Source organism: Poecilia mexicana, unplaced genomic scaffold, assembly GCF_051168715.1.
Source record: "Poecilia mexicana isolate PSO_F unplaced genomic scaffold, ASM5116871v1 scaffold_9, whole genome shotgun sequence".
Taxonomy (NCBI): domain Eukaryota; kingdom Metazoa; phylum Chordata; class Actinopteri; order Cyprinodontiformes; family Poeciliidae; genus Poecilia; species Poecilia mexicana.
In genome coordinates, this window is record NW_028263378.1 from 23,463,566 (window position 1) to 23,476,952 (window position 13,387).

General features: G+C 41.9%; 1 protein-coding gene across 1 annotated transcript; it reads left to right on the forward strand.

Moving 5' to 3' along the window:
• Positions 1–2,655: 2,655 nt before the first annotated feature.
• syn1 (synapsin I) lies at positions 2,656–11,662 on the forward strand. The gene is made up of 13 exons (XM_088009023.1): positions 2,656–3,627; positions 5,192–5,249; positions 6,254–6,345; positions 6,435–6,591; positions 6,688–6,777; positions 8,013–8,075; positions 8,174–8,316; positions 8,422–8,496; positions 8,582–8,684; positions 8,772–8,921; positions 9,343–9,412; positions 9,503–9,986; positions 11,527–11,662. Exons 1-13 carry the CDS (start codon positions 3,314–3,316, stop codon positions 11,660–11,662), a joined length of 1,935 nt encoding a protein of 644 aa, XP_087865149.1. The 5' UTR covers positions 2,656–3,313.
• Positions 11,663–13,387: the final 1,725 nt, after the last annotated feature.

The following is a 13,387-nucleotide window of genomic DNA, read 5'->3' on the forward strand; positions in this document are numbered from 1 at the left end:
CTCCTACCAGAAGAGCATTCACAAATCCTTTAAATATACTCCCACAAGTCTAAAAATAATTAAAAAGCGAACCTTTTTTCTTTTTTTTTTTTTTTTTTTTAAGGCTTATACATTTCTTTTCCAAGAGGGGTTTCAAAGATTCCTAAAGGTGAAGAATGCCTTTTGTTTTCCCTCCGTGGAATCAACACCTTGCCCACCCTTGTATGTCCTTCCCTCTTCCCTCCCCCCCAGATCTGAAATCTCACCAAACTGCATTTTTCTGAGTGCTTAGCCCACTGTGGCTTCAGTCATTCCACTGATCTGCCCATACACGTTTGCAGCTGTAGCTACTCTGAGCCCGCCTCACCTCTAATCCAAAGGCTTTTGTTAACGGCTGGACAAAGACTCCTAAGTTCTGAAAATGCTGCAGGCATGAGAACAATCTTATCTGCAGACACTACGACCCTGGTGGTATGAGAAACAAATAACCCGCACTGTGTGTGTGTGCTACTGTGAGATAGCAACCGTCTAATCATGCACGGGGAATATTGGCCGCAAACTTAAAATTTCAAAGCACTTCAGCTGCACAGGCCTTGCCTGAATGGTATTTGTGAACAAAACCGGGTCTAATTTCAGCCCAACAGTGCCCCCTTACGTCGACAGGCACTGGAGAAACAAGACTTTCTACAGTGTGTTTCAATAATAAGAGATGAAACATTCCTGTTTAAAGGCACACATGTTTAAAGACGTGTTTACACAGTGACAAATTCTTTGCAGAGGTTAACATTTCACAACATGAGGAATTTAGTCTTAAAATGCAAGGAATCTGTGAGTGGACAAGCAAGTCTGAGAGCAAACTTCTTTAATGAATGCGGTTCATGGCATTATCTAAACCTGTGTGTCCTGACAGGGTCTCCGTGACAACGTTATGCTCCAACAAAACTGCATTACTCAGTGATCTCACCGTTTCAAAATATTTCCATAATCCAAATAGAAATCAGACACATCATGCGAGAGACCGCTAATATTTTAAGACTGTTCTAAATCATTTAAAAATGATCATTAGCAACAATTGTGCAACAAGGTGTCAAGACGCTAATCTCGGGGATGTAAAAGCAGTTGAGTTAGCTTAGCTCGTCTTGAAAGAGAAAACACAAAAACCCACATCAAAACCTTTGGGTGATGTGACAACTGGAATGACGAGCATGGATTTCTCAAATAACATAAATAAAACAATCACTATTACCACTCCGAGGAAAAAATGAGGCAATTTACAAAAGGTTTGCTGAATGAACAGTCATAGAATCATGATGTCTTAAAGTCAATGGGTGGCACAAAAACACCCCCAAAACAAACAAACTAAAAAAAAAAAAAAACTAAAAAAAAAAAAAAAAAAAAAAATATATATATATATACACACACACACACACACACGCACACGCACACACACACACACTCTTGTGTAACTCTTCTGCTGGCTCCCTCTTGGGGACCCAGACAGACGCCTCATGTTCACATCACTGTAACTTTTGTTTGATATGCTTAAGTTCTGCTTTGCGAATCTCGTTTTCACTTGAGGCCGTCATTGTTCCAAAATGGTTTCATTGTAACCGTAGACATCTGTGTAAACAACAATAAACGAGTGGTTAAACTTTAAACAAGGTACTCGCTGGTGTTTCCCTAAAAATCATTGACGCTACATTTTGCAAGCGTGTTCCTGACAACATGAATTTAAAGACACATTGGTTGCTTGAGCAAATCAAGAATCATATTAGTTCTTTTTTTCAAGAGCTATTTTTCTGACATTAAAATAAAACTCATGTAATTCTTTCATGGTTTTTAGTTTGTTGTGTCTGGTCACCCCTTACATAAACATTCTGGAGACGCCCCTTGTGGATGACGTGTTTACAGGTCAACAAACTTGCAAAAATCCAGAGATAAGCGCTCTTTTTTTTGGTTTATTTTATGAGCAGAGGGGGAGCTATACATTGACCCTCCACTATATTAATGATTCAAGAGAGAATTGCAGGAGTGTCTCTTTCCCTTGTGATCATCGTCAAGTTTCCACCACGGTGTAGTTTCCATAGTACAGTAGAGGATACAGGGCTCCCACGGGAGGGGATATGTAGAGGGGGTGGTCTGTTGATTACCAACAGATGGCGCATCACTAAAAATCGACCGTATTGAAAATCAAACGAGCACCTGAGCAATAAATAGATGTCTTTCTATTGGCCCCCAACGGGATCCCATATGACCTACCGACCTGATTGTCCCGCGGAGTCAGCAGCTGGTTCACGCGTGTCAGAGGCACACGACCCCTATCACTGCTCTCATCAGCACCACCCTCATTACCCATCACGCTGCTGCATCAAATGCACCTAAACACAGCCGGAACACAGGAAGTCTGATATTCTCCCTCACAATTAATGATGGACAGATCAGCAGGGAGATCTGGCCTGATAAGAATTGTATTTATTTTAACTATCAGCATCCTACTGTAAATAAGTAGGCACGTGTCAATTAAATTCTTGTCTTTTTAAAATGCTATCTAATGCAGGAAATTCGTCAAAAAAGAATGTGATTTTAAAAGCATGCCTTTAACTTCCGAACAGCACCGGAAATCAGCTCCTGCATCCTCTCGTTACCTTGACAACTGTCCAGCCTCGCAGCCTCTTCTCCCTCAGGACGACTGGGGAGTGACGCAGGGCAGACGGAAAAAACTGGGTCTTGAAGGGAAGCAGGGCGGCGGGGATGCTGGGAAGACTTTAGGTTGTATTTATTTCTCCGGTTTCAAGTCGGATGCACGGCCTGGCTCTGCGCCCAGAGGACATGACGGTTACCTGCGTGCAGGCTTTTCCTGTGACTGACCAGTAGGAAACCATCGCCTCATCCATCCTTGGGGCGGATCACTTTGGATACATTCCCAGGTAGGCTTCAGCAAATACCTTGATGCTTATTTTATTGCGGGAGAGCCTCGTTAAACGGATTTAATATGATTCAAACGAGTGATTTAACCTGTGCATATTTCAGCTGTAATCTAGCTGCAGGCTGATTTTCTTTGCTGTAGCAGTCACGATTTCTTACTATGTTCATTTCTCTAAAAAAAAACAACCCTGAAATTATTAATCATCACCATCTAATCAATAAAAACCCGACTTTATTCTCTTTTAGGTGGCGGTGATTCCCGTTTATGCACATGGGAAACTAGTCCAATCATTTATTTTTCTCACCGAACACCAAGTTCTGTGTCAGTAGGTGGGATTTTTATTTTTATTATTTTATTTTTTTATTTTTGGACCTACTTCTCTCTACGTCATTTCAACAAACCTCCACCATGAATTACTTGCGTCGACGTCTCTCGGATAGTAATTTCATGTCCAATCTGCCCAATGGCTACATGACCGACCTCCAACGCCCCGACCCGCCGCAGCAAAGCCCCGCAGTGTCGCCCGGGCCGGCGGAGAGGCGCCAGCCCGCCGCTCAGCCGCAGCCTGCAGGAGGAGGCTCCGGTTTCTTCTCCTCCATATCCAATGCTGTCAAGCAGACCACCGCCGCTGCGGCAGCAACCCTATCCGAGGCGGCGGATCGGGCTGGCGTCTCCAGCCACGGCAAGATCCTCCTGGTGATCGACGACCAGCAGACCGACTGGTAAGAGAGCGGCGCGCGTCAGCGGCCCGTCTAGACATAGAATGTGTGCCAGGTCCACCGTGGGCTGCAGTGGCACAAGATCTGGAAGGTCATATGATTCAGGTGATGCCGAGAGGCTCTCCACGTTGAAGCTGCCAGACGGCTTCGTGCTTAGATGGGGAGGATGCTCCTGTGCTTGTGACTTGGCAAAGATGAGCCTTGCATGCAAAAAAGGGGGGAAGAAATAAAATAACATAAAAAGAAAGAAAGAAAACCCTGCATCTGCATCATGTAACATAGCCAGGTTGCAGTCGGTCGTTGATTGGTGTGAAAGTTATACTACACTGAAAAAGCACTGACACCCCCAACCCTTGAATCTTTTCTTGATTTGTCAAATCACAACCACAATGTTCAGTGCATTTTTTTTATTTATGGATGATTGTGAAATGAAATAGAATGAATAGAATACATCGTTTTTTAATATGTATATACTTTTTTGTTCTCAGAGGTTTGTTAGATAGACCACATAGACCAAAAAAAAAAAAACACGTCATGCCTAATTTAGTTGTAACAACGTTTATAAAACAATATCCGTTTTTCCAATTGTCGTTTGGGAAAAAAAATGACAAGAATACAAAAACATGAGCGTCCACCTAACGCAACCTAACATTAATCAGAAGCATTTCCAAAAGGCCCATGCTAACTCTGGAGGAGCTGCAGAGATCCACAGCTCAGACGGGAGAATCTTTTGAGTGGACAACTATGGCTCATTAACTCCCCAAACGTGACCTTTACGGATGAGCGGCAGGAACAGAGTAAAGCCTGAAGAAGTTCAACGTATAGAGTTTGACACAAAGCGTGAAAGAACACGGGAAGCATCGTAGAAGAATGTGCTCTGGTTAGAAGAAATCAAGCCTCAGAACCTTGCAGTTGCAGTTGCTCAGATGAAAGTATAAGAAAATGTTATACTGGACAAGACAAGACCTCAAACTAAATTTCCATAGACACTCCAATCTTACTCAGTTTGATTTACTTTACAAAGAACACTGAGCTAAAAACATCAGCCTCCAGATGCACAAAGCCTGGTTATAGCGACATGACACAAACATCATGTAGCTGCAATTAAAGTGAAAAGTTGTGTTATAAAAAAAATAAAAAAATTCTCCCATATTTTTTACATTTCTAGTTTCTAAAAACCATGTATTGTTTTCCTTCAATGTCACAAGTATGCACTATTTCAATAAAATCCCAGTAATGTCCAATTAAGTTTGTGACAAAGTGTGTGAAGGTTTGCGCAGCAAGTTTTCAAAAAGCAATAACTAAGCAGACAAAAATGACTCACTATCATATGCAAATCTCAGCGTCGCAAAAAAAAAATTAAGTTGTGCTTTCAGATTTAATTTGAAGTGTCAGCAGCCTGAATGTGTCAAAGACGAGACTGTTCCCAGTTTCAAAATGTCCTGCTTGGGCTGGAGGGGAAAAAAAAAGAAAAGAAAAGAAAAGAAAAAAAGCTTGAACTGTTTTTCATTTTGTTCCCAAACACAAACAAACACATCGATTCACCTCCTTGTTTCACATTCAACAGGGTGAAGGTTTTCAGAGGACGAAAGATTCACGGTGAATTTGACATCAAAGTAGAACAGGTAGGTCTTAAACCCAACTGTTAAGTGTTATTTCCGCAGCAGGAGAGTGAATTTACAAAACGAAAGTTTGATCGAGGGCAAAGAAATCGTCCAAGCAGTTCACCTGATGCAGTCTTCAGTGAGAGCGATGTTGCATGATTTTTTTTTTTTTTTTTTCATGAGATTGTAGCGTGTTTTGCTTGCCAATGGACAACACTGCCTTCGATCTTCTTATAACAGAAATAAGCCTCCTAGCGTACAGTTTATTTTTCTTGGCAGAAAAAAAAAAAAGCAGTGGCATTATTAATGAGCTGGCATGTTCACAGAGAGCTCCGAACAATAAATGTCTCAGGGTCCGTTTCACTATCGAGTAAGAGCTGATACTCACAGCTGCATTAATTTTCAGTGAAACACTTTCTTGCTTATTAATACACTATGAAGTCATTATGAATGATCCAATACGGTACGCAAGAACCGTGCCTGTTAATGTGACCCGATGACTGACCAGGAGTAATTTAGCTAGTAGTTTTAGCAGAAACATGTTGCCCAATGGTGTTTGTGGTTGCAGATTTAAACCGGTGGTTATTTATAGCATGCTAGGAGCAGGAATGCGCCCAGATGTTTCAAAAATCATCTTCTCTGCCTCAGGCACTTTTATCCGTGTGTATTTTGGTCCCTTTAACTCTCGGCTGTGACTTAAAGTGTCTTGCAAAATTATTTATACCCCTGAACTTTTGACATTTTGTTATGCTGCAAACTTTGTTTTATTTCAATTGGATTTGAGCTGATAGACCTGTAATAATAATGATTTTTGTGTTGTTCTATCACAGAGTAATGTGACAAAATGAACTTAGTATTAATCTTGCAGCATGTCAGATGGGTAAATCAATCTCTTCCGAAACAAATAGCTTATAAGAAGTCTTCCTGGCTGATGGATTAACTATTATTTATGCTCATGCACCCTCACAGTTAATGCAATTTTTATACGTTTGAAAAGGGTTTGAATTTGATGTTGTTCTTCCCAGGCAGAGTTCTCAGAGATCAACCTAGTGGCCAACGCCAGCGGCACCTATAACGTCAACATGGACGCCATCAGGAATGGGCATAAGGTTACTAAGTAAGTCCTGTTTTTAGTTTGGAGTTCCTGCTGCAAAGTTTAGGTTCTCACAATTCCGTTCAATGTTTCCCTCGTGCCCTCTGTGCCAGATCCTTCAGGCCAGACTTTGTGCTGATCAGGCAGCACGCCTTCAGCATGGACAGGAACGGAGACCATCGGAACATGGTGATCGGACTGCAGTACGCTGGACTGCCAAGCGTTAACACCCTGCACTCTGTCTATAACTTCTGTGACAAACCGTGGGTGGTAAGTAGTCCTTACGGACTCTGTTCGGTCCACGGCGAGCAGCTTCCAGATGTACAGACAATCGGAGTGGCATCTCAAGGTTAAATTCTCCCTCAGTTTGCTCAGATGTCAAGACTCCACAAGCAGCTGGGCCCGGAGGAGTTCCCACTGATCGAGCAGGTTTACTATCCAAATCACAAGGAAATGGTGAGTTCCTTGAAATCTCCTCTTTGCCACTTCCGGAGGCGTCAGATGTCCAGCTGTAATTCATGATTTATTTCACATAGCAGCTAAAGCCATTCTGACTTTTCTTTCGTGAGCTTATATCTGTTTGGGTTTTTTGCTTGCCGTGGCAGAGTTTTCTGATTATTGGGCTGCCGAGTCAGTGTCGGGAACATTGAGGTTGTTGCTGCAGAGCAGTCATCTACACCCCTGCAGTCTCAGGCTGACAGAACTGGGCTGGCTTTCAAGTCTTCAGAATGACTGTGTGTCTTCTCTGTTGGATTAAGCGATTGATGTTTTAATCATTAGAAACGATATGTTACAAAAACACGGGTTTTCTTCAGCAATTTTCGTAATGAAGGTATCCTCTGCCGGGATTTTTATGCACAACCATCTCTCACGTTCACAGAAAACAATCTGAAAAAGTGAGAACATCTGGCGAGCGGGAGCCGAGTGGATGAAAATGTCTTGTTGATGGCACAAGTTAGGAGAGAATGACGGGACTGGCTGAGATGACACAAAGGGCACGTTTAGCTCATTACAATCAAGATATGTGGAAAACCAACATATCTTGACGAACCTTGAAGCAGAAAGACCACAGCAGCAGAAGATTAGCTAACAACAGGAAGCGAAAAGGCCCAAGAAAGCTAGAGAATGTCAGATTGGAAAAATGTTGCCTGATCTAACCAGTTTTAATTTTAGGCTAACGACCTGAAAGCATGGATCCACTCTTCTTTCTATCGACTGCTGATGGTGGTGCTGTCATGGCAACGGGATTGTTTTTCCTTTTGGATCTTTAGGACAAATTGAGCATCACTTAGGTAAATAAAGAGAACTGGTGGAGCTTTGTGGGTGGGGTTGCTTTTGTGGGGTGGAAGCTCGGCTGGAGACTGAAGCTCCAAGGAGGATCTTTGTGGAAATAGGCGGCGCGTTATGTGAGCGAGCGTCAAAAGTACCTATGAATGGTTGCCACGGAAGTTTTAAGATTTCTCAAATGTGCATGAATAAGTCAAAACAATAGTCTGGGTTTGATGAAGGAATAACATCATAACATGATCTAAAGCTCAAAAAAGGGGATTTTACATAACACTCCGTAATTACCAGGATAATACTTTGTTTTTTTCTAACCAGTTTCTTCAAATGCCATCAGTTTTGGATTTAGGATCAAATGGTGTGGTAGTTCATAATATAATGTTGTTTTTTTTGTTTTCTTTTTACAGATCAGCGCCCCCAAGTACCCTGTTGTCGTAAAGATGGGCCATGCTCACTCAGGAATGGGAAAGGTAGGGATGGAATGATCAGCCCTTTATGTTATGTAGAACACATCGCATATGGGACTAACGAATACTAACAAATGCGTGTTTACACACCTGCCGACTAGGTGAAAGTGGACAATCAGTATGACTTTCAAGATATCGCCAGTGTTGTGGCGCTGACCAAGACCTACGCCACTTCCGAGCCTTTCATTGACGCAAAGTATGACGTCCGCATCCAGAAGATTGGTAACAACTACAAGGCTTACATGTGAGTCAGTTCGTTGTGTCTGTGTTTTTTGAATGTCACGTTTCACTCTCACTCACCTCACTGGAAGTGCGTCATAAACTGCGTTTTTTTATTTTTTTTTACCAGGAGGACCTCCATTTCTGGAAACTGGAAAACTAACACGGGCTCTTCTATGCTGGAGCAGGTGGCCATGTCAGACAAGTAAGAAGACGTGATTGAACGCTACTAAAATCCAAACGGCATGTCTCGCAGGATAACTGAATTCATACTGACCACATGGTTGCAGGTACAAATTGTGGGTGGATTCATGCGCAGACATCTTTGGCGGGTTAGACATCTGTGCTGTGGAGGCTCTACACGGTAAAGATGGCAAAGACTACATTATCGAGGTACTTTGCTGCAGTGCGAGCATGCTGATGTTTGCCTACCATTATGTGGGTGTTTCTTACAATTTGAAACATTATGCTTCATTTTAGGTTGACGACTGTTCGATGCCACTGATTGGGGACCAGCAGGATGAGGATCGAGTTCAGATTGCAGAACTTGTGGTTTCTAAGATGCAAGAGACTGTTCCACGTACTCCCAGTTCTTCCTCGGTACGCGCGGCAGCGGGACAGCCGGCACAGGTGCTTACACTGCGTGCACAATATGCTTATGCTAGCAAAGAAAAAAAAACAACACTCTTTTGTTCTCCATCTTTCTTTGTAATTGCAACTCCTGTCACAATATGTTTCTGCTTTGCTTTTTCTTGAAATGAAGGAAAAGGTGTGAAGGTCTGTGTTTGACTAAAGTAGTGCTCATCCTCTCCAATTTACAGTGTTTTACTCTTTATGTGAAAATAGATACAATTTATATTTAAAGTAGAAAACTGATAAGAGTGGTCATGTAATATGAAGATGTTGTTCATACTTAATAAATAACAGTTCAGTAGTTAGCGTTGTTACAATTACCTCCAACTTTAATCTTTTATAAGGACGTTTCCACCTGCATAATTTGTACATATTGTGGCAGATGCGACATTTTCTGAGCCATCTGTTTGTTTTGCAGAAAGCAGTTTCTCCTCAGCCTGTCTCACAGCCAAGAGTGCCACAGGCTCAACAGCGCCCCTCCCCTCAGGGTACGTTATCCTGATCTTACTGAAAAAGCCAAAACCAAAGTAATATCACGGCGTACGAATATGAGCGGTGCCCTATTTTACCTCCTGCAGGTGGTCCTCAACAAAGTCCTCCGACCCAGCAGCGGCCCCAGCCTCAGGGCCAGCCTCCCGCACCAGCTCAGCAGTCTGCTGCCAGCCCGGGTACCGCTGAGCCCGCTTCTCAGGCCAAGCCCAGCCAGGGCCCCTCAACCCAAACCCGAGCCCCAGGCCAGGGCGCTCCTCAGCGAAGCCAGGGAGGTTCCCCTCAAACTCAGAGGCAGCAGTCCGTCTCCCAGCAGCAGAAACCTTCTGCCGGTCAGAAACCTCCCAGTGGGCAGCAGCAGCAGAAACCGGCCCCACTCCCTAGACAACAGTCACAGGGAGGATCACAGAAGGTCCAGCCAACCCGTCCCGGGCCTCCAACCACCCAGCAGCCGAGACCCGCTGCCCAGGGTCAGGGTGGCCCGGGGGGACGTCCCCCTCTGCAGCAAAAGCCCCAGCCCCCACAGAAGCCCAGTCAGGACAGCCCGGCTATGGGCGGCTCTCCTCAACTGAAGTAAGTAACCGTTCACCAGAACAGAACAACGAACTGGATCAGTACCATCTCATTTGTACTTTTCGAGCCTCAGAACTGACATCCACAGAATGTCTATTCTTACCTTTTTTTTTCTTTTTGCCTGCACTGAGGCATGCATGCCACATGTAAAACAACATAAATAAAAAAAAAAATCCGCTCACACAGAGGCTATCCGCTTGAATGTGCATGCTGTATCGATTCCTACATTGGTCATTTAGTTTTACAAAACAGAAACATGTCAGATTGTCTGGTGAGGTTGTGAAACATTAAAGCGACAGGCAGCTTTTAGCAAACGGGAATTCAGGTGACACAAGTATTAAAATCCTTGTTCTGAAGCAACTTTCTCAGGGACACATTTAAACACCAAATTACAGGTAATAACTTAATAAATGGTTGGTAAAGACTTCTGTTGACACAACGGGGGTACTTATAAAAGTCTAATCCTTTATTTGTTGAATTGCATATCTGAGCACATGAGAAAATAGACATAAAAAAAGGAAAAAACCCTATCTTGAAATGAATGAAGCTAAGAACAGTTTCTATCTTCTGTAGGAGTGGTCAACCTGCAGAATTCACTGAAGTGAGAACCTTTCCCACTGCTACTTTTAAAGGTCAAATGTGCTAATACTAGGACAGAGGTGTTCACCTGGAAGTTGGCTAAGATGATACCAACAAGCTGGCAGGTTAATGGATAACGTTTTATGTTTCAAATTACACTGGTTGTGAATTTTGTATTAAGAGAAACACAATTTGTAGAATAGAAACCATATCCACATTACTAAATATGATGGTGGCTAAACATGATGGTTGTGTCATAGTTTGGATCTCCTGTGTTTTATCGGACGCAGGGCAAGACGTTTTAATTATTGAAGCTTTCTGAAATAAATCTTATGCAAAATAAATAAAAAAGGTTGATTTTGCAACAAAGCAAGAATGCAAAAGTCACAAACAGCTCGTGACAAATGTATGCGGAATATTTCTGGTTTTGAAATAACCACCAACACCACACCAGATTGTCAAAAAAGGTCTAAAAGCAAAAGCTGACCATTACTCACAGATACAACTACACCGTACGAGTTTCTTTCCGTTCTTTAGCCGGCAATTTTCTGATGCCCCCTTTTTTATTTGGCTTCTGTTCATTTGTATTTTGACAAAATATTTTCACAATCAATCCCAGACAAAACACACACCAATGTGCATCCAAACAACGTCATTCACTATTCATATCATGTCAATGCTGACTTGAAATGATAAGGTAATTCTGAATGACCCCGGAGAAGGAATGACCCTTTTTCATCTTTTAATGAGTCTTTCCTCCTTTCTCTCTCTCTCTCTCTCTCTCTCTCTCTCTCTCTCTCTCTCTCTCTCTCTCTCTCTCTCTCTCTCTCTCTCTCTCTCTCTCTCTCTCTCTCTCTTTCTCTGTCTCTTTGCCTTGCTCCAGTCTTTTCATTCCATTGGTTTGCTGCATGACTTTAATAGCCTTTCCTTCTCCTCTATTGCCATTTCCCTCTCTTTATAGCAAATCCCAGTCTCTTACCAATACCTTCAACATTCCAGAAACCCCAGCGCCCCGAGCCAGCCTTAGCCAGGACGAGGTGAAGGCTGAAACCATACGCAATCTACGCAAATCTTTTGCCAGTCTCTTCTCAGACTGAGCTGGCATCAGATCCTCCCATCCCTCTTTCTTCTCCTCCAGCTGAGAGAAAAACAGACAGGCAAACTGATGGACAGACACCCCTTCTACACCCCACTCCGGAAACGAGCAAGGACCAACAGAATCTCCAATTTATGAGTGTGATATGAAAGTGTACACACTTGACACCCACTGCCCAAACAGTTAATATCTATTAAAGTGGACAAAAAGGTAGAATATAGAGTCAGATGATGTGATGTTTCAGACATTTCTCTCCTTGCTTAAAGCTTAACCGGGTCATCATGGCAAACCTCACAAAAGCCTATATATGTGCATGCGACAGCCATTAACTAAAATCAGAAACAAAGCAGCACAATACTGCTTCCTCTTGTTTGTTGGTGCTGTAAATCCGTTGTGGTATTTGTGGTCAAAAAAACTGAAGGACTGTACAATTGTTATTGGGATGAGGAAAATAGTATAAAACAATTTCCTATTCCTTTGTAAAATCTTGATCTAGTGACAATTACCGCAAGTTATACTAAAATAAAAGTGAAAAAAGAAATACACTCCATTTTCTTGAAAAGATATGTTAGGAATTTTTTTTTTTTGGAAACAAAATCGAATACAGGAAATGGGTTGTAAACCTTCTTGTAGCAACTTTACCTAAGAGCAAATTCACTAATGCAAAGGCAAAGAGTGTTGCGTTTTATTCCTAAGATAACAGAAGTGTTATTTGGTGTAGCATTAGAGCAGAGGAGGAGACGGAAATAAAAAAAAAAGCACAGTGGAAGCTATAATCTCCACTCCTTCCTTTTCTTGTACAAGCTAGTGTTAGCTAAACAGTTCAGCTGGCCGCAGGTAATTAGGAAGACAAGTAAAGATCGAGATAGCACTAAAAGTATAAAAAGTCATCTCAGCTAAATACTAAACCAAAATTGCTAACAAATAACAACTGAATCCTAATGAAATTAAAACAAGCTCTCATTCAGAGAAAATGTAAATGGGACAAAATAGTTTCTTCATATTTGTTCTGTATCTTGATAGAATGTATTTTCTGTCAGATGGGAGCAGCTAAAAGTCTCAATATGGAGTGAGAAGGATCCCACACGAAGGGATATGAAGTTAATGGCCACTAGATCACAAACATTTTTCATCTTCCTGTTCCTGTCCTCTAAAGCATTTTTGATGAAATGCCAGAGAGTGACCCGAGTTTTCTCCCGATGTTTGAAGCGTAAAGTAGCACCAAGCTCTCAATTTTACATCTGTTGCTCCCCACTTTTCACATTTTTGCAACTGTAATAATCAATATTTTACTTCATTTTTGAAGCAGCTTAATATATATTTTTTTGTTTTTCTGCTTTAAATAATATGTATTACCATTTCATAGCTTGGTATACTTTTTCCATTAACAGGGTGCTGCTATATATGAAACTATGGTATTTTCATCAAAGTTATCATGTCATGAAAACCTTAAAGAAACCAATGCTTAGCTGGGATATTGTTAATGATAAGCATTACTAATAAGTCATTTAAACAGTGATGTACTGACAATACAAATAGCATCAGCAACAAATATGTTATTTTATCTCTTGCTGTTATGTTATTTTACATTATGATACTCTTAAAGCATGAGTACACGCTAAACATGAACCATTTTGCTATTTGCTTTGATTGGGAGGAAGACTTTGAGATCTTGGGGATCCTGTGCCTCTGACAAAACACATTCCTATAACCCACTCAAAAGTTG

Coding starts and splice junctions, on each gene's coding strand:
- syn1 (XM_088009023.1), top strand. CDS start 3,314: ATGAATTACTTGCGTCGACGTCTCTCGGATAGTAATTTCATGTCCAAT. Junction 6,778..8,012: donor ATCCAAATCACAAGGAAATG/GTGAGTTCCTTG, acceptor TTCTTTTTACAG/ATCAGCGCCCCCAAGTACCC. Junction 8,497..8,581: donor CAGGTGGCCATGTCAGACAA/GTAAGAAGACGT, acceptor ACATGGTTGCAG/GTACAAATTGTGGGTGGATT.